Source organism: Phyllostomus hastatus, unplaced genomic scaffold (genome assembly GCF_019186645.2).
Source record: "Phyllostomus hastatus isolate PE091 unplaced genomic scaffold, TTU_PhHast_1.1 phas_scaffold_129, whole genome shotgun sequence".
Taxonomy (NCBI): Eukaryota; Metazoa; Chordata; class Mammalia; order Chiroptera; family Phyllostomidae; genus Phyllostomus; species Phyllostomus hastatus.
In genome coordinates this window covers 8,991,826-9,012,285 of record NW_025334009.1, presented here as the reverse complement: position 1 = coordinate 9,012,285, position 20,460 = coordinate 8,991,826, and the positions used below count along the sequence as shown (strand labels likewise).

Genomic DNA, 20,460 nt, shown 5'->3' with positions numbered 1-20,460 from the left:
TTCTCTCAACAATATGAAAGCAAGCTATCATCATTAACACCGTTTTATAGATGATAAAACTAAGCCGTAAAATACTTAAGTCATTTGCCCAAAAATATATAGCTAGTAAGTGACAAAGCTGGAATTCACACTGAAGTAATCAGACCACTGAGCTTTTCCTAAGTTGCTCATAAATTATCAGAGACAAAATGTGTCATTGATAAATAGAATTTAACAATGTGATAGAAGCGGGCTCAGTAGTTATGCTTGGACAGGCAGGCAAAGCCAGTCGACAAGAGCTGCCTCACTAAGAGGATGTTGAGCCGGTTTCTGAAGAGGAAGCGGGAAATGGATGGGTGGGGAAGTAAGCAAGGAAAATTCTAGCCAGAGAGAGAGAACAAGGATTCACGCGGTGGCAGGGAGATGCAGAGGACGGGCAAGTTGTCCGAGGCAAGCGGGACGTACTTCCAATGAAGGAGGAGAAGCAGAGAGTAGGAGAGAGGAGAACACGATCCACCTCTAAAGGTGGGCTGGAGCCAGACACGGTCTACCAAGCTGGGACCTTTGAGTTTTATGCCATAAGCCAGCAACTTTCAACTGGTATATCACAAGAGTTTTCAAAACATGCAGTACCTGACTATTTAGTCAGGGGCACTGACCTCTTCTCCCTTCGACTGTCAAACAAAAAGTGACAACAGCCCACACAACAATAGCCATTCAGTGTGAATGAATCAAAATTATATCTATTTTTTTGTCAGCTTTGCAAAAAGAAACAAAACAAAACTACAGAAGCTTAATTATTAGTTTACGTGTGCCAGGAGATGGAAGAGGTTGAAAGTTGCAGCCATGGGCAAAGGAAAGACTTCAGAAGTTTTAAGCCAAAGAGAGGGTTGATCATACTGCGTGTGTACATGGGAGACTTCAGAAAGAGAAATAAACTTACGCCAGAAAGAGTTTGACAAAAGCATTCATTATAATGAATGTCATATAACCTCCTTCCTGATCTGTATTTGAAACAGATTTATAACCTTGATTAAAAATGAAAGGAGCAAGTACAAGATAAACTGTTAGAAAAATGATGATGCCAAAAGGAAGGCGGGAGGAAGAGAAAAGATAAAGACTTTGAAACTTATTTTCACTTTCTTGAACACCTCAGGAAAAAAATTAAATATGTCTCTATTTTCAAAAGTGAACTTCTTTTAAAAGTTATTCCTATTGATGACATAAGGAAAAGAAGTGTTGATTGGCATAAAGTCAATCTGCCACCAAAGTGAAATGTTGAAAGTAAATGCATTTCTGTCATGCTGAACCTTATTTCCAATCTGTATGAAAATGCTAGTGATACCTTACTGTGTGTCGCCAGCAGGGGAAGGGTAACGCACACAGAGAGAGCGAAGGTCTGGAGGGACCCTCTCCCAGCGCTGTCTCTGGAGGAGGGGACGGAGCCAGAGAGGTGAGCGGTAGAAAAAGGACAAAGGACAAGAGACAGTCTTCCATCTTTCATGTCTGGGCTGTTCAAATTTTTCAAGTAAATGCACGTTATTTTATTAGAACATTAATTACATCCCAATGACAGGACTGCATGAGACATTTTAAGGTTCAGTGTTTTTCTCTATATTTTTACTGTATGAAAATTAAAGCGAGGTGGCTGTTTTGAACCCTTTCTGTGAGATAATATGTAATGCGATTGATTTTGCTGAAGTAAAAATCTCAAACCGAAAAAAATCACTTTGTGGAAATAAACATTTACAGGATAAGTTTACTTTATTAATGCTGTATATATTGACTACCATTTCTGAAGTTACTAGGTAAACAAATACACTGAAAAATGAACACCTACAAAGCATTAAATAGACACGATTCCCTGAAAAAGAACAAGTGTCCCTCTCCTCGTGGAACTAATTATCACAGGGGACACTTATGGAAAAGTCTTGCCTTAATAATCACCCGCAAATGAAAATGGGGTCTCAAACTGATCCCATGTTTGCTGCAGCATTTATTTGCAACAGCCAAGGTGGGGAACCACCCAAGCATCCAGCAACAGAAGACCATGTGGGCCATACATACAATAGAATATTTTTCAGCCACGACAAAGAAGGAAACCCAGCCATTCATGACAACATGCAGGGGACCTTGAGGGTATTCTGCTGAGTGAAAAATAAGTCAGACAGAGGCAGACACATACTGTAAGCAACCACTTGCGTGTAGAATCTCACAAAGCTCGGCTCACAGGAACAGAGGCTAGAACGGTGTCCATTGGAGGCAAGGGGGTGAGGGCAATGGGGAGATGTCGGGCACACGGCACCCCACTTCCGGTTGTAAGATGAGCGAGTTCTGGGGATATAATGTGGAGTACGGTGATCATAGTTCATAATGTTGTAGTTTATACTTGGAAGTTGCTACCGGAATAGATCTTAACTGTTGGCCACAAAAAAACCAAAATGACTGGGCTGGGCTGGGCTGGGCTGGAATGGGATGTGATGAGCTGGGCTGGGATGGACTGGGCTGGGCTGGGCTGGGCTGGGCTGGGCTGGGCTGGGATGCAGGCGTTAGCTAACACTGTGGCGGTGATCACTGTGCAGTGGAGAAGTACCCAGTCAACGTGTTGCACACCTAAGCTTACACAATGTTGGATGTCAGTTATATCTCATCAAAGCTGAAAAAAATAACCACTGGCCCCATTTCTAACTCACACCAGAAATCCGCATTCATTTACAGGTAGTCACATTGCAATGAAATTCCATGATACAACCTCCACTTTGAACAGCTTTCAAATAACGTTTCCGTCTCTCCTCTTTCTTCTAAGGGAGCTATGGATGGATAAAAGTTGCATATCACAGTTTAGAAGGTCTGAAATTCAGGTTCTTTGAGTCGGAAACCCAAGTTGTGTGCGTTTCAATAGGAAAGTAGCAGCTAATAACTGGAAACAGGAACATGAAAGATCAATTCACTAAAAACAAATCTGGCTCTGAAAGGGAATGTTTTTAAAATTTCATTTGGAATAAATCTAAGAAAATGGTTATTTATAAAATCAAAACAGAATTGTTAATATTATTTTAATAATCTAAAAATTTAAAAATAATGTTTTAGACAGCACCCTTAAACATCACGCTACAATTGAAACTTTTCAAGTGAATGCAGGGTTCTCCCAACGTGACTCCAATACAGAGAAACAGTAAGTCTCATCAGCAAAAATGACTTTCTATCAATAAAAAATAGATATAAAATGACCCCGATCACGCTGGGGTCATCTCGTGATGAAAGACCTGTCCAGACTACTACTAAGTGTATTCAAGGCAATACAGGGGCAGCGGGAATGGTGTTCAGAACGCTGCTCGAAAGCCTAACACTTTCCCTTTAACTGGCCACTCTGGATATCGAACCCAATGGGCACTTCCTGAAGGCTTAAGCACATACACATCAGTGCTCCTATTTTCTGAATCAAAAAAGAAATCAAATCTCAGGTCTGATTTTCAGTGATTTAGCTTTGAAGTATTTACTTTTTAAAACAGAGACTACATCTTAAAACTGGGAAGAATAGTTCCAGTTCAAAATTCACTTCAAAGTTTGTTCAGAAAGAACACGGAATTGCCTCCAGAGGTTCTGACAGTCTGTTTAACAAAGCTTTCCGAGAAACAGACGGATTCAAAAGCGAAGGCTGCGTATCTATCAGGAGCATGAACACAATCACCACGGAATAGGAAATTGAAGACTCGTTTCTTTTTTTGTCTTTTGAGTGACTTTTTGATGTCATAGCGAAATCACGTTGGGGGCTTTTTCAAACTACACCTACTCTCGTCCAACCCGAGAGATTTTAAGCCACAGAAGAACAGGGGCAGGGAGTGGAAAGAGAAGAGGAAGTCGACGATGCTGCTTAAAAAGCTCCTGCCCACCCTGCGAAATCCTTCCCTGTCTACAACCTCCAGCTCAGCACCGCGGTAACTGTGACTACCCGGTCCTCTCCCTGGTAGGGGCCAGTTCACTCAATCCACTTCTACAGGTCTCTCAGGTCCCCACTACGGTTCACAGAGATTCTCCGTAATCCTAACAATTCTAGGAATTTTTTTATCCATCCAATACCTTTCCCCAAGTCAGATGCACTCCCTCTGAACACCGTTCCCTCAGGGACGGAGGCCACTCCTGAGTGGGAGGGAGGAACCGGCTGCCTTTCACTCCAAGCCACGCCAGTGTTCTCCAAGAGCCCCAAGGTCTAGCACAGTGGTCCTCGACCTCAGCGGCACAGGACTCCCCGGAAGACTCATTGACATGCAGAGTACTAGCTGCCCTTACCAGAGACTCTCTGGGTTAGGGCCCCAAAACCTGTATTTCCAACAAGTTCCCAGGCGTTGCGGGTGCTGCAGGTCTGGGGACCACATGCGGGGTAATCAGTGGGGCCAAGAGATGACGTGGACAAATGAGGCAGAAAATGAGTGGCAGGGCCCAGACTCAGACTCTTTATCACAAGTGGGCCAAGGAGCAGGTCGGGGCCTCGACGCTGTGCCATGTGACCCTCCAGCCAGGGCTCGTTCGGTCCCCGGGCCCACGGCTGCCTGCCGCGCTCCTGCCACGTGTGCGCGGAGGGAGTGAGGGGAACCGGGCTCCTCCCTTCCCGCAACTGGCACTTGGCGGGAAAACACGCGCAGAGCCATAAACTACATCCACTCAGCTGTCTTCACGGTGAGGTCGGAAAGCAAAGAGATCCGAGGGGATGGGGTGTCCTAACCGAGAAGGTGACACTTAACCCGAGGCCTGAAAACTTAGGACTCCACCTTGTGAAAAGCTAGCAGACAGCACCCCAGGCACCCCATAGGGGGAAGGGCCTGGGGCAGAAAAGGGCGTAGGTTCCAGAAACTCTAGAAAATGTCAGACCGCAAGTGTGTTGGAAGTGGCGAGCGAGGCAATGAGAGTTATGAGATGTGGAAAAAAGAGGTGGGCAGGGGCCAAATCACCCCAAGGTCTTGAAGGTCATGTGGAGAACCCCGAACTTATCACGGGGATCACTTCGTAACGTACGCAAGTGTCGAATCACTGTGCCGCACACCTGAAACTAATACAATATTGTATGTCCGCTCTGGTTAATTGATTCAATTACTTCTGGTATTTATTTAGCTCCAAATGGGTTCATTAACCTCCAGAGCACATTCCTGGGCCGTAAACGTGGGAAAAGAAAACGAGAAGGAAGTTCAGCTCCGTAGTAAGGCATGCTGGGAAGAAAGCCATCGTCATCCCTGCTAAGAACATGTGTGAAATGACTTCGGAAGGGATAGCTTCAGTTTCTACAACCTCGGTATTTGACAAATCCTCTCCTACCTCTGTTTACGGGGCAGGTTCAACTTTCTTGGGATCAGGATCATTAGGACAGCTTTGTTGTAGGGTTCACCAACAATAATCCCATGCTGGATTCCGCATTCCACTTGTGACCTACTTTCCCTGCATCCCAGTAAACAGGGCTCTTTAATGTTATTAACCGCCTGTCCTCTACTCCTGATGTGGAAAGGGAGGCTCCTTCTCAAACTTTGCAGGAAAAATCCTACCTCGCCATCAAACGATAGCTTCAGTTCAACAGATGAGCAAAGCCTGGTCCTGACTTTCCGGGAGTTTGCAATCTACAAGGAATTATAATAAAATAAGCTAACCTAACTCATGGACTATGCGAAGTGTGCTAAAACTTTAAACACTAAATATTACCCTAAAGTTGAAAGCACCAGCCCAGTCCTTAACTTCTACCTAGTACCTTCCATAAAATATTAATAATCCTTTAAGGAAAATGGGGGAAAGCTGTTGAACAGTTTCAGCAGAGAGAGGAGGAGGTGTGATTTTGTGACATCTGGTCTATGTGGAGAACAGTTAGTGGAGCATCGGACCAGCCACGGGAAGGCCAATTAGGAGGCCACTCCAGGGGCCCAGGTGACAGACGGTGGCGGCCCGGACTGTGGGGGGAGAAGCACAGCCGCAGAGAGAGGCAGCTAGATCTGAGAGACAGGCATGAATTAGAATCACAGGGCGGGCTAATTAGCTGGGAGGAAACAGTGACGTGGAAGGAGTTAAGGGAAAGGAAAGTACCGAGAATGACACCGGACCCTTCATTCCCCTTAATCCATCCTGTCTTAGCTTCCCCTCCCAAGGGGAACATGTCAGAGGCTGAGGAGAGGGGGGCAGCGAGGGGACGGGGAGCGCTGGGCCCAACTGGCCAAGGACGCAGAGTGGCCGTGGCAGGGAGATGGCGGATGACCCAGGGGAGGTGGCCAGAGTGGGTGGAGTCTGTCACACTGAATAAATACATGTACTGAGGGGGAAAGCCAGTCAGTATATTGAGAATCAGGGGAGCTGGTCTTCTCTCTGTCTGAGAAGGGACCTAACGTCACAGAAAGACAGGCCAGAAAGCATCCGAAGGCACTGGACCGAAGTTGGGAGCATCCATGTGAATGCGTGAGTCTTGTTCCAAATATGCAGAGTCATATGTTTATATATATATATATATGTATCTGTGTGTAAGCACATGGTTTTTCTAGTTCTGTGTTAAGAAGGCCGAGGTGCGATGACACCCACAGCAGTAAGCACAAAGAACACCCAGCTCTTGGTTCCTCGATACCCAAGGCTCCTTGGAGACACGACAGATTCCAGGGCGAGCAGAAAGGAAGCATAAAGTTAGCCTAGAACATTGCATGGTGTCAACGAGTAAAGAAAAGCTCAAACAATGATACAAATAGGTCAACGGAACACAGAAGCCAGCTGGGAGGGATCACGCCGGCCAAATCTAGGAGGACCTGAGCATCCAAACGATACATCCTAATAGTGGTAGCATCACCCCACGGTCCCCTGGGTAAAATAGCCATCCGTGACCATGATGACATAGATCCACACACGCACGTGCCAGAAAGGGAAGGGCTTCCCGCAACAGAACCCTGACCAATCCCGGAGGCCTGTCTCTGTACAGCTCATGAGCTGTGTAATAAGAATGGTCTTGACATTTTCAAAGGGTTGCAGAAAACAAAACAAACAAAAAGAAGATGCCACAGAGACTGTGTGTGGCCTACAAAGCACAAGATATTTATTATCTGGCCCTTTATAGAAAATATTTGCCAACCCACCACACACAAAGAATGACACAAACAGATGGTGGTCGCCCTAGGGCGGCCCCCAGAGAAGCACTGGTACAGGTAGGACTCCTCCCTGGTGTCAAGGAGGCGTCCTGAGGAAGCACTAGACAGGCCCAGGGCAGGCCCCACCACACAAAAGAAAAGCCCTGTATTCTTTAGAACTGTAAAGACAACATGAAATGCACAGAGAGGCCGAGGGACTGTTTCACACTGGAAGACACTAAAAGGACACAAAAAATGATATATAACATCTGCTACTGAATAGGATCCTGGAGCAGAAAAGAAAGACATCTGGGGGGGTAATTGGCAAAATTTCAAGAAAAAATTAATTTTTTAGATGAAGGCTAAAGAACCAAATACAAGCAGCCCAAGATGAAAAAGGGAAGTTTAATGTGTTGGACGAAGAAAGGGCTGGAAAGTACAAGACTTTGGTGGGAACACCTGGAAAAAACTTTGCCAAGGAAAAAAAAAGACCATGCTGATATAAAGATAAATATGAGAGCATTAACCCAATGAAAGCAAGACAAGTTTGGGTTTTGTTTTTTTTTTTTTAAGGCCCAGGATTAACATGGATGCCTTACGATATGGCTCCAAGACGCCTGGAGAAAGCTCACTGGTGTATACACTTCGTACCCAACCCTCTGTGACAGCTTCTCTGTCATTACTCGCCGCGTAATTAGGTTTCGGAATTTTGAAATTGCGGGGCTCCTGAAGCAGAGGGGTGTGTGTGATGGATGCCACGGAGCCTTTGCTTAATGATATTCAGTGAGCAGGATTATTAGTCCTTGATCTTCTACATGTCTTAGGTAAATTTAAGATAAGAACTGAAACATATCCATAAATATGCACAGGATTTGGCAACATTACAGAAGTCATTACAGATCACAACAGGATCAGCTTCAGTGACATTTTTAGGACAGACACCAGATCGGGTTGAAGATGAAGTGGGCCAAAAAGGGGCAATAATGTGTGACAATAATGCTTTATGAACAAGTGTGGCTGTGCCAGAGCACGTGCGGCCTCTAGTCCTTTTTTTTTGGGGGGGGGGTGTTCGTGTGATGAGGCAAAGAATGCCTGGATGCTGATCAGAAGGCTCTAGAAGGTAAGGACAGGTTAGATTTAGGAAAGAGCGACAATAACCATTTGAGTCAGGTCCCCAGAAAGGGGAACCGGGAGCAGATCTGGAGAGACACGAGAGGCCTGTCTCTGACAGCGGAGGGGACGGTTCATCGACTGCAACAGGAGGAGGGAAAGAACTGAGCGAGGGGAGGTGTGGGCATAAGTGCATCGACTGGCGGGGCAGGCTACCTGTGCAGAACTCCCGCGGGCTATTTTCATGTTCCTCTGGGAAGTGTGCGGGAAAGTCACCTACTGACCCTGCAGGAAGGAGAGGATGCAGGAGGAAAGTGGGGGATGGAGGTTTAAGGAAGGAGGGAGGGTAGGAAACTACCACCGCGAGAAGCGCCAGAACGAGCAACACAAGCAATACGGCGCAGCTGCCGCAGAATGTAGAGAGTTCGGGCGAGATGAGTGGCCAAAGAGAGGATTTAAACAGATTGTGTGAGAAAGGTTCGAGAGACTGTTAAACTGAGACAACCGTGCTAACGCACCTTCACCCACACGTGCCCTTTGCACCAAGTTATGATGACCACGTGAGCAAAGCAGTAGACTGCCAGCCAAAGTGCAAATCCTGGAGAGCCACAGATGCCTGGGAAGGAATTCACTGGAGCCACAGGACAAACCCATTTCATATAAAACCTGGAATGGGGAGCCCCCGGGGGGCGGAAGGGAGCGGCACAAACAGAGCGGTCCAAACCCAGTACCCGATCCACTGCCCCTCCGAGGAGTTGTAAAACCGTTAATACCACAGCCCCACGAGGGCCTCCCCGAGTTTCCTCACAGCGCCAGGGTTTCCCCGGGTCCTGTTTTGGAAATTCCACTTCAGGGCTTTGCTGAGGGTCACACTGAGCTGCGAGCGGCTTCAGGGGCGTCTTTAGGAGTCAGCAGCATGGCAGAAGACATCAAGACCAAAGCCAAAATCTACAAGACTGCCCTTTTTGATAGCCGTTTCCCCAACCAGAACCAGACCAGGAACTGCTGGCAGAACGACCTGGACTTCCACCGCTGTGAGAAGGCAATGACTGCTAAAGCGGGTGGTCTCCATGTGCAAATGGTACCAGCATGTGTACAAATCCCTTTGCCCCGTATCCTGGGTGTTGGCCTGGGATGATCGCCAGGCAGAAGCACGTTTCCTGGGAAGACCTGAACTGGCTGCTCCCCACCTGTCCTCTGTCCTCCATCCTTCTCCCAGGGAGGTGAAGGGGGACCTGGGTATCTTCCACTCTGGGACCCTGAATCATGGCTTAACTAACAATAAATACTTGTTGGAATAGTGAAAAAAAAAAAATTCCACTTCAGGAGAAAATCAGGTTATTGTCCTCACCAACTAGTCCTCTGAGATCTCTGTTTCCTACCTACTCAGTTAAATGAACCCTGTTTCTGGCACAGCTTGTGCAAACTTGGTGTTTAAGCATACGCAACTATACCCCCACCCTCCGCAAAGATGCCCAGCTTACCGATATCGCCGTTATCCTGAGAGAATCCGCGGTGGAGTGTCTGAAGAGGTACCACAGCACAGGCCCCACCTCCCCTGTGATGAAGCCCTGGGCCTGGGCGGAGAAGGTGGTGCAGACGTTTTCAACGATCTTCGCCGCCATGTGATTCACAACACGCTCTTCCTGGGAACGGGAGCGCAGAGAACGGGGTGAAGATAAAAGGGCATTACTTGGCGTGAAAACACACGTGTCGTTTTTTTCACATCTACTGCAAACGAAGGCTTGATACCAGGAGGACATTACCTGCCCATGGATGCACTGGGGGTTTTAGAACGCATGAGCACTCTTTCAGGCTACTGTGAAACTATTACCAATAACATAGCACGATAGAATTACATTTTAATAAGAAGGCTGAAATCATATGGAGAATAAACAACATAAGCATAACGAGACTGGAAGATTATTTTAAAGCCATAAGGAGCAGGCAGAATAATCCTAAGAAATCACTAGGGGCTGGGAATAATTAGTGCAAAAATTAGCCAAAGGCCACTTACATATGGGACATTAAGGGAAAATCCTAAGAAAGGTGTAGCGTCAGTGGCGTGATCAAACTGACCCTAAGGGCTGTCCTGGGTTGTCCTAACAGTGCTTAAAGTCCAGCTTCAAAAAGGGTCAAACTGTCCACACGTAACCAAAACGAGTCCAAGGAAAAGGACAAAATACTTAAAAGGATTCAGGAAAACTCCAGCACCCAACAATATGAAAATCACAATGCCTGAAATCCAGTCCAGTATCAGAACACGTGCAAAGAAGCAGGAAAGTAGGATGCATAAGAATAAGAAAATGCAATCAACAGAAATGACACATGATAGAACTAGAAGTAAAATATGTTAAAGTGGTTATTATAAATATGGTCCATGTATTCAAGGAGAGGAAAGCATAGCATGATAAAGAGAGAAACAGAAGACACAAAAATGACCCAAATCAAAAGGCTAGAGATAAACAATACAACTTTGTATGTGAAAAATACGCTAGACTGGATTAACAGACTAGACTCTACAGAGTAAATGATCAGTGAACCTGAAGACATAGCAATAATCGATAAAACCTATCCACAATAAGCACAGAGAGTAACACGGTTGACAGAACGGAACGGACCATCAGTAAACTAGGGAACAACTTCTAATGACCTCATATACATGCAGTGAGAATCCCCAAAGAGTACATGTGGTAGGGAGGAGCCGAGGGGTGGCAGAAAAATACTGTTTGAAGGAAATACTGGCTGCAAAATTTCCAAGTTCATAAACACTCTAAATCTAAGAAACTCAATGAACCCAAGCAGGTCAGAAACAAAGAAAAATCACACCGAGACAAATCATTGTCAAATTGCTAAACCAGTAATAAAATGAAATGTTAAAAGCAGCTAGAGAAAAAAACAAAGACACATCATGCAGCAAGACACAAGGATAAGGATGACAGGCGACTGCTCGTCAGGAGCCAGTGCAAACCAGAAGGCAGTGGAACGGCAGGTTTAAAGCACCAAAAGAAAAGAAAAAAGGTAAACCACACCTTTCAAAATCAAAGGTAAAGGGGGTGGAGAAACTGGGAGAGGCTGGTAAACGGTTACAAAATTTCAGCTACAAGGCTGAATAGGGTGTGAGGACCTACTGTGAAATACGGTGACTGCAGATGATAAGGCTGAAGAATTGAAATTTGCTAAAAGAATAGAATGTAAATGTCCTCACCAAAAAAAGGTAAACATGTGAGGTGACTGAGGTGTTATTTAACTCGATGGAGGAATGCTTTCACAATGTATACATACATTAGATCATCACTTTGTACCCCTGAAATATCTTACAATTTTATTTATTGACGATACCTCAATAATTACTTCAGAAAAGCAGATTTCAAAGCAAAGAATATCTTCAGGGATAATGGTCTTTTCACAATGGTAAAAGAGTCATCAGACAAGATGATATAACAATCCTAGATATGGATGCCCCTCATAACAGAACATCAAAATATCTAAAGCAAAAATTGATTAAATTGAGAGAATAGACAATTTTAGATGGGAAATGCAATATACTTTCTCGATAACTGACAAAACAAGTAGGCAGAAAGGCAGTCAGGCTGACACTGTCAACCCATTTTGGTATTTAAGTCTCCTCAAAAAAAGTAGAAAACACGTTCTTCTCAAGATCACACGGAACATTAGCACCTTAGAGCACACTCTGGACCATAAAACACATCTAAGTCAAATCAATATTCACAGATTAATTGGAGATGAATCACAAACTTCAGTGTAAAAGCTGGAACCCAAAATCTTCTGGAAGGTATCATAAAGAATATCTTGAGCCCTGGCTGGTGTGACTCAGTGGATTAAGCACCAGCGTTTGAACCAAAGGGTCACTGGTTCGACTCCCAGTCAGGGCACGTGCCTGGGTTGCAGGTCAAGTCCCCAGTAGGGGGCATGTGAGAGGCAACCACAAATTGATGTTTCTCTCCCTCTCTTTCTCCCTCCCTTCCCCTCTCTCTAAAAATAAATAAATAAAGTATTTTTTTTTAAAAAAAGAATATCTTGACTATTCTAAAGTAGGCAAAGTTTTCTTGGCATGGGACAGGGCGGGAAGGCACTAAGAATAAAGAAAAAACTGTTAAATTAAACTCCATCAAAATTATGAATTCCTGATCATAATGACACCATTAAGCCTCACAGTGTCTTAGACTGGGAGGAAATATTTGCAATACTTACACCCTAAGTATCTGAGCATTTTATATGTTATATATCAATTAAAAATATTTTAAAATATGTTCAAGTATTATAATGTGTAACATAATCTCATGTTTGTGTAACAAAAATGTGCACACATAAATACACTCGTAAAGGAAGGGCACAGAAAGATACACAATACTCTGTTAATTGTGATTACAGTCAGTGGGGGTTGTGGGGAGGGGGGTCCTTGAATTCCACTCTAAACATTTGTACACTGTTTGGATTGCTCCACTATGTAGCAACCAATCCAAATGTATATATTTTTCAACCCAAATTTATATATTTTTCTTTAAAAAATATTTCTAAACAAATGAGGAAACGTTGAATTATATGTCTGTTCAAGCCTCAGTGTTACACCCCACCGGCTACCTATCCCTGGGCCTTTTCATCTCCGGCCTCAGCTTCACCGTCGACAAAACAGAGATTATAGAACACGGGCAGTCTGAAAGTTAAATGAGACAACATACATGACTACTTCGTCTCGGTCATAAAAGGTAGTAAATTCCCAAGGCGTTAGCTTTTCTTCCTATTATTGTTAATATCACATAGCATGAATACCTCGTAGAAAAGATATCCAAAGATACCTGAACTTCCCCAAACTCGGACACATTTCACCTCTCAGAAGGAGTACGGGAGAGAAGGCTTCCTCCCCAGGCCCGAGGTTTCCTTCCTTCCGTGTAGCTAGGACACATTAACGCAACCCTTCAACCTCTCTCTGCGACTCTGCGCGGCTCCACCCAAGGGGCAATACAATGCTTCATCTGGCTGGCGAATTTGAAAAGAAAATGCTGGGTGTGCTAAGAGCACCCCTCAACTCCTCCCCCTTTTCCCTGGGCACAGGCCGACCCACCCAAGTTGGCTTCTCCTATGCCCCCCACCCCGATCATAAGTACGAGTGTTGCTACATGTGGGGGGCGCTAAGATTCCCTAGGGTGGGAGTTCCATTTAAGGAAGCCTGTCTGCCCGTAGATAGAAGCTCTGTGCTCCCCCGAGGCTCTCATCACATACACACGTGCCATTTTCCACGCACACGCCTGGCTCTTTGTCTCATCCCTCATGAGGTTCTGAAACGCTTCCCCTGAATGCGGGGGGGAAAGGTGCTATGATGCGGGACCCCTCAAAAACCTTCACCCGTGCTTTACACCACAACAGTCAGTCCATTCTGAGAGCTCTCCTTCCCAGGAGCAGAAAACCACGACTGTGTGAGCGCCTAGGTTGGCAGGCGGCCGTGGCCATCGCAGTATTCCAATGTGAACTTGGTGGGACTGTCAGGCCAATTCGCCTTGTTTCCCCCGGACGTGAGTGGTCCCAGCCCCTCCGGGACCCCCTGGGAGACACCACACAAGCACTAAGGCTGGTGCTATTTCCTGCTTAATTAACTCTTCGGAAGGGATAACTCGACTGAACTAATACCTGTCACTGAAATCAAAGGCCCACTTCATCACATCATGAGGATAAAAGCTATGATGATCAGAAACTGATCCTAGGCAATAAGCCTATGATAATTAGGCTTTTAATGAATAGCTGCACTGTGTTTTAATGGTGTTAAGTAGATCTAATGTATTGCAGGCAGTCTTGAAAAAAAAAAAAGAAAGGATGTCTGTCAATATAATTATAATCTATATATGCCTACTTTTCTGAAAAATAACAAAATTAACACCTAAAATAATGACATGAGTTATTTTCACATTTGGAAATTCAACATAACTAAGCTCCTTCTTCTAAAGGCTTCAAGGTACCTGGACTTTATTTTACACAGTTCATTGTTTTAGTAGCTCATGCAATCAAGATAAAAGGACTTTTATTTTTTACAATATAGTGAGCTAGATTATCTGGACAACTCTGTCCCTCTAAAAGCAACTGAGATATCTAATAACTATTACTCAAAACACGTAAAAGCAAAATTCGACATAATTGCAATCCTACCCAAGAAGGCAATTTAAACATGTATCTCAGGAGCTGAAAACACAGACAAAAACCAATTAGCACAGATACAAAAGATGGATATCTGTATCTCTCCATCTGTCAGATTAATAAGCTTGACCTAATGGGCAGAAAAAAACACATTACCCACTATCGTCATTTTATAGTTATTAACAATAATTTGAGAACAGCACATGAATATCAAACATCATTCTTCATATTACATATACAATGAAAACAGGAGATGCGGAGGGGAGAAGGGATTAAATAAAGGATACAACCTCATGAACTACCACTAATAACCTTTTACTAGGCATTAATCTAAGTTTTAAAAATTGAAGATACAGTTTTTAAAATTTCTTTTATACTATGAAAAGAATCCCTAGAAGACTCCTTTCGCCTTTGCATTAACCTATTTTGCTCTTTTGCATTTCCTTACTTGACATATTATCCCACTTTGTATTTTTCTCTCCTCTCCCCCACAGGTAGCACTTGAGTGCAGGCAGAAATGTCGCCTTCCCATCTGTGAGTCCCCAGGTGTGTCCAGCTGGAGGCCTTAGCTGATCCCACACGTGTTTTTGACTACAGATAAACATGCCTTACCTGTCGTATTACTGATACAGTAAAATTTACTGGCTTCGTTCACATCCCATAATGAAAGCTGACTGCGCCCCAACCCTACAGGGTAGAAAGTGTTCCAACTTCATTTCGGGGTCACTAGGGGAAAACCTTGCAGGGCACTTTACACTTGAAACATTTGAAACATTCTTCCATTACCATGTAGTAACAACTCAAAAGAAAGATGTTTGCTGTGACACAGTGGCTTTTTTTTTTTTTCATTCCTTAAGGAACGTTTTTCACCTATGGCTCTGCCTTGGGTGAAATCATGTCAAGTGGTTTAAAGCAGGCACAGAGACTGGCAACCCTTTCAGGCAGTCCCTGAACCCTTTACGGAGCCACGCACAGGAGCTGCGCGCACCGGCCGGCTGCCCGGCTGGCTGGCTGGCGCTCAGCCCGCAACACCAGCGTCAGAAGGGATGTGAATACACTGAACAATCACGTCACGTAGCAAGTCCTAATTAACATTAAAATCAGCGGATACTAGTGGAAGCTTCTCTGTTTCTGAAATGGCACCCTGACAAGATAACCATGGGACTTTTGATTTGGGGGGCTCACGGAAAAATTCTCTGCCCCCACCTTGCTTACCAAACTGGTATATCAATAACTTTCAAAGGCAGTGGGGGGGGTTGGGAAGGCAGGATTAAGAATACGCTGTTAAAAGCCATTTATATTGTTTATATTTGCCATCGTTTAAAAAGCAAGACAGGTAAAAAAAGCGAATGAGAAAGCGGGTTCCTTTTGACACCTGCTCCACGGCAGGCCCAGGCTGAGGGCCGCTTGTTGGGATTATTTAAATTCAGGAGCCATACCTGGCTGACAGGCGCCCACACCGCTGCGGGCTACCATCCCCGCGCGGTGCCTGCAGGGCAATCACCAGCGGGCGAGTCTGCAGAGGACAAGAAAGGAGCCTTACCCCTTCCCGAAGGCACCTCATTAGCACCGTGTACGCCGCCAAGGGAACGGCCCAGCATTCTCTGGGGCTCCTTTTCTTCTCTTCCTAAAACGAAGTGGGAGAAAAGGCTGTGAAGCCAACGGCACGAAAGATATTAACCCATTCGAGAGAAAGGCACAAGTTTCAAGTTTCAAATACACAAACTATCTACGACTTCTTGGTACTCTCGTTAAAATGCTGCTTACTACCTGACCATTGTGATCTGATTAGGGGTCTCTAACCGCATTGCACCTAACAAGGGCACAGTCCTCCTGTTTTTCATCATGTTTTATATGATGCTAATACAATCCCCTCATCAGAAGCCAGATGAAGAGAACTGAGCAATGACCCCATGATCTGGTTGACAGAAAGACCTCTCTGTTCATAACTGTAGGTGGTTAATGCAGGATGGTTTGGAAGCGGAGAATGCACAGCTTCCCCAGTAGCTCAGGACAGCCCATGAACACAAGTGGAGGGCAGAATGTTACCCGTGAAACAACCCACTAAAGCAGCACAAGCCCTTATGAGCAGCAGGTACACTTAGTTCAATGACGTCAGCCACACTTCTCTCACAGAAGAACCACGTTAGGGTAAGAAGCACAAGAACACGCCTGCAGCACGGCAAATAAAGTCACAAAATGAAGCAGGCACCAGGCAGAAAGGCGAAAGAAGGCCATCTCTTTGAAGCCAAACAAATGTTTAAGAGCGTCCGAATGTCAGAACTGGGACCTCCCGGATTCAGATGTACCGTGCACCAGTGTCGAGGACTGCGACCCGGTAAAGCTGTGCCCTGCATCACGGAGCTGCTCCACGCATGTTCAGAACCGAGACCTCACCATGCCGAGCTGCCGCACCTCGAAAACCACTGATTCGGCACCCAGTTTCACTTCCGAACAACTCTCTTCCCCTCCAGCTCACGTACTCAGAGTGTCAGCCCACAGGCTTTCTTTGACTTCTCTGGAGTCTGATCCCTCTGCCCCCCCCACCCCCACCCCCTTTGCTTTCCCCCACCCCCCCCACCCCCCCCACCCCTGTCTACCATCTAACCAGCTCCTGCCAAAAGCCTCATCAACCTCTCCCTTTGGCATTCCCTCTCCCTTGTCAGGGTGAGCTCAACCTTGGGGGGAGCCGGGGCTCCTCCCCTCCCGGCCTGCACTCAGGGGGGTCACCAAGAACACAGAGGGCCCGTGAAGGGCTCAGGACCAGCCAGCCCAGGGGCCTTCAACGTCACCGTCCAGGCCCACTCCTCTCTCTCCAGTCCCCTCCTTTCTTCTTCACCGAGACCCAGGAAGCCGAGAAAGGAACTAACCTACCTGCACCTTAGCTGTCCACTCACTAACTTACCTACACCACAGCTGCCCCCTGCTACCCGGCGGTAACAGGACAGGCTCCCCTTTAAACATGGGGCCGGGGTCCCATCCCCATCCCACCTTCCTCAGGGTCACTGGGTTACGGACTAGCCCGAGTTGTGCCTAGATTTTCAATGTCCTGCGCCCACTGCGTCCTTGCCCTTCCCACTCGAGCAGCCTTGCCGTCTCCCACTTTGGAAAACGGGCCCTCTTCAGCACCCCCGTCCCCCGCTCCCCACCCCCTCACCTCCCTCCCCACAACCCAGCTGGCTCCACACCGACTCCCTCAGTCTCCTCACTGCCCGTTACATCCTCTGCACATCCTGGTCCAACTCTGTCTCCCTCACTGCAGTTAAAAAACAAAAACACGTAAGTATATAAAATAGCTCTTGTCTGGGTCCCGGTGACTCTCCCGTCACTCCATGCCGTGCGCTCTTTCTCATCCTTTCCCCTGAACCACAGGGTGTATCCACTCAGCCCTGCCCAGTCTCTCTTTCCTGGAACGCCCTTCTCTCTCCCAGTTTTGCTCCTACTTTGCTTAGTCGCACTTGGTGCTCAGAATCCTGCCTTGGGCATTCTCCAATCTCTACGCCTCATTCGAACCAGAGTAATCCCTTTGGCGTTTAAATCAGATGACATCATGACCCTTCCTCAAAGCCTCCGTGACTTCCCCTTGCTCTTGGGATCCAGATGAAAGAAGATGTCCAGTGTGGCCTAGGAGCTGCTCACGACCACGTGTCTGCCAGTCTCTCCGGCCCTGCCTCCTTGCTCACTTCCCCCGGCCCCACTGGCCCTGACGCCATTCACGCAGCAGGGAAGAAGCACCCACTATGTGCCAGGAACTCTTCTAGACACAGATATATGAACATGATAAATATATTTCCTGCTGTAATAGTGCTTGGTGGGGACTGAGGTTTAAGCAGCAGCAGCAACAGTAAACGGAACAAGTCAGCCCAGAGACTGACGGGCGCTATAAAATAAAGCCCGGCAGGCGAGGCATCAGAGAAAGACTGCAGACAGGGTGGCAGTCCATCTCGTGCTGCGTGGAGCCTCCCTTCTGAGGGATCCATTCGAACAGAGAGAAAATACAGACATCTGGGGGAAACGCTGAAAGCCGGAGGAGCGGCAAGTGCAGAAGCGTGCAGGCAGGCAGGGAGCAGGGCATGGAGTGGCCCAGGGACTGCGGGCATGACAGTGTGGCTGGAAGCTGGGAGGGACACAGCGAGTGAGGGTGGGGTCACACAGGCACTGGGAGGCAGCCTGCAAGGGCCTGGAAGGCGACCGGAGGGATGTATGGCAGTGAGCAAGTCGAGAAGCCCTGGAGGGCGGTGAGGAGTGACGACACAGCCCTCGCTCCTGTGTTCCTAACAGGCTCGCCCTGGCTCATGTGTGGACAGCAGCCTTTCACGGACACAAGAGTGAAGCAAGGAGACTGTCCAGGGATTCTTGCAACAGGTCAGGTGAGAGATGATTATAGGCTGGGCAAAAAAAAAAAAAAATGACAAAAGAAGAATAACTGGACTCAGGTGGAAGGTGTTTCTGACAAAAGAAAGAAAGAAATACAGGAACTGTACCTGTATTGCTTTATATTGAGGTGGCCAAAAAGTCCGTTAGGTTTTTTCCGTACTATGGCTCTAGTAGCACTTAGTTGTCTTTGACTTCATCGGAAACAACTTTGTTAGACTGTGTTGTGACAGCTGTCATATCAGTGTGCCTTAAAAAACAACTTACCAAATTGGTGAATTTGAAGGTGGTAGAAAATACATGACATTTTCAGCGTGTTATGCTTATTATTTAAAGAAAGGTAAAAAATGCAACTGAAACAACATAAGATTTGTGCAGGGTGCGGAGAAGGTGCTGCGACTGATGGAACATGTCAGAAGTGGTTTTGAAGTTTCTTATACTATTGACATTTTGGCCAAACAGTTCTTTGCTGTGGGGCTGTCTCCTGCACTGGAAGCTGTTTAGCAGCGCCCCTAGCCTCTGCCCACTAGAAGCCAATAGCAGGAGAGAGCCAACACACTCAAAATACCCAAATCCATAACGTTACTGGTGCAAGTGAAAAATGTGTCTTAGGTTTCACGGTAAAAAAGGAACAGGCTCTTCAGCCAGCCCAGGACTCCCTCTGCAGATCACACGCTGGTCCTCTGTCCTCCAGCTTGTCACCGGGGGTGATGCCAGCGCATCAGCAGGACAGCGCTTAGGTCTGCTTCACCCACAGCGTCACTTCGGGTCAGACTCGCGAGGGCCTCACTGGCTTGAGACTTTAAGGTGTACGTATATTCAAAGTGACAATCGCACAGAAGCCCTCAGCTCACGAAAATGCTGATTTTCATGGACCCGGGGACAGGATTCCCTTCTCAGGTCTGCTACCATGAGATGTGGTCAAACGTCGCGGCCACAGACAGGGGCTTCACTGAAAGAGCCGAGCTTATGTCCAATTAGAGCAAGCACCGAGGACAACGACTCTCTAGATCTATTTTTAGAAACAACAGGAATGTGAGGCTGTATGGTTCCATCCATGTAAGATCCTGACAGCGGACCTTGTCTCCCAGATGGAAGGGGAACCCCGGGCTGCCTGGGGGCAGGAAGCTGGGCGGGAGGAAGGCAGTACAGAGGGTGCCGGGAGACTCTGGGAGGTGGCAGACGGGGTCATTATCTCGATTTTCGCAACAGGTTTCTGATGCACGTTGATCCAAACTGATCAGGCTGTAATCTTTAAACATGTGCAGTTTACTGCATGCTACTTACACCTCCGTGAAGCTGGAGGGTAATTTTTATTTTAAATAGAACCAGACAAAATTAGAACAGACTCGTAACTTTAATGAAAATATTTTTTAAAAATATAAATGTAGGAAAATGTCATTTTTTGGACACTGGAGGACAAAATATCATAAATATACCAGTACTTTCCTAATTGACTGATACACGTTCCAAATACACGTTAGAAGACTCAAAATTATAAAGACATCAGTCTTCCCAAATTGAGCTGCGTATTCCATGCAATTTTTAAAAAAAATGATTTGCAGAATTGGACGAGCTAATTTGGAAGTGCGTTCTGACACGCAAAAAGCTGGGAACAGCCCACACACTTACGAAAAGGAAGAACAAGAGCTCTGCCGTATCAATCCTAATTATAGAGCTAAATGATTCTAAATATTGACGTTTTACAGCCATCACGGCAGTTGTCTTCAAATGTGGATCATGCAGAAAGTCAGTTTAACTTACG

General features: G+C 46.2%; 1 protein-coding gene across 2 annotated transcripts in view; it reads right to left on the bottom strand.

Moving 5' to 3' along the window:
• ULK4 (unc-51 like kinase 4) overlaps positions 1–20,460 on the bottom strand; it is a 311,597-nt gene that overhangs the window by 238,647 nt on the left and 52,490 nt on the right. For both annotated transcript variants that reach the window (XM_045857407.1, XM_045857405.1), the window contains exons 19-20: positions 15,865–15,948; positions 9,656–9,817 (exon numbers count right to left, since the gene is read on the bottom strand). In XM_045857407.1, coding sequence (XP_045713363.1) covers positions 9,656–9,817; positions 15,865–15,948 — 246 coding nt within the window. The remainder of the gene's footprint in view (positions 1–9,655; positions 9,818–15,864; positions 15,949–20,460) is intronic.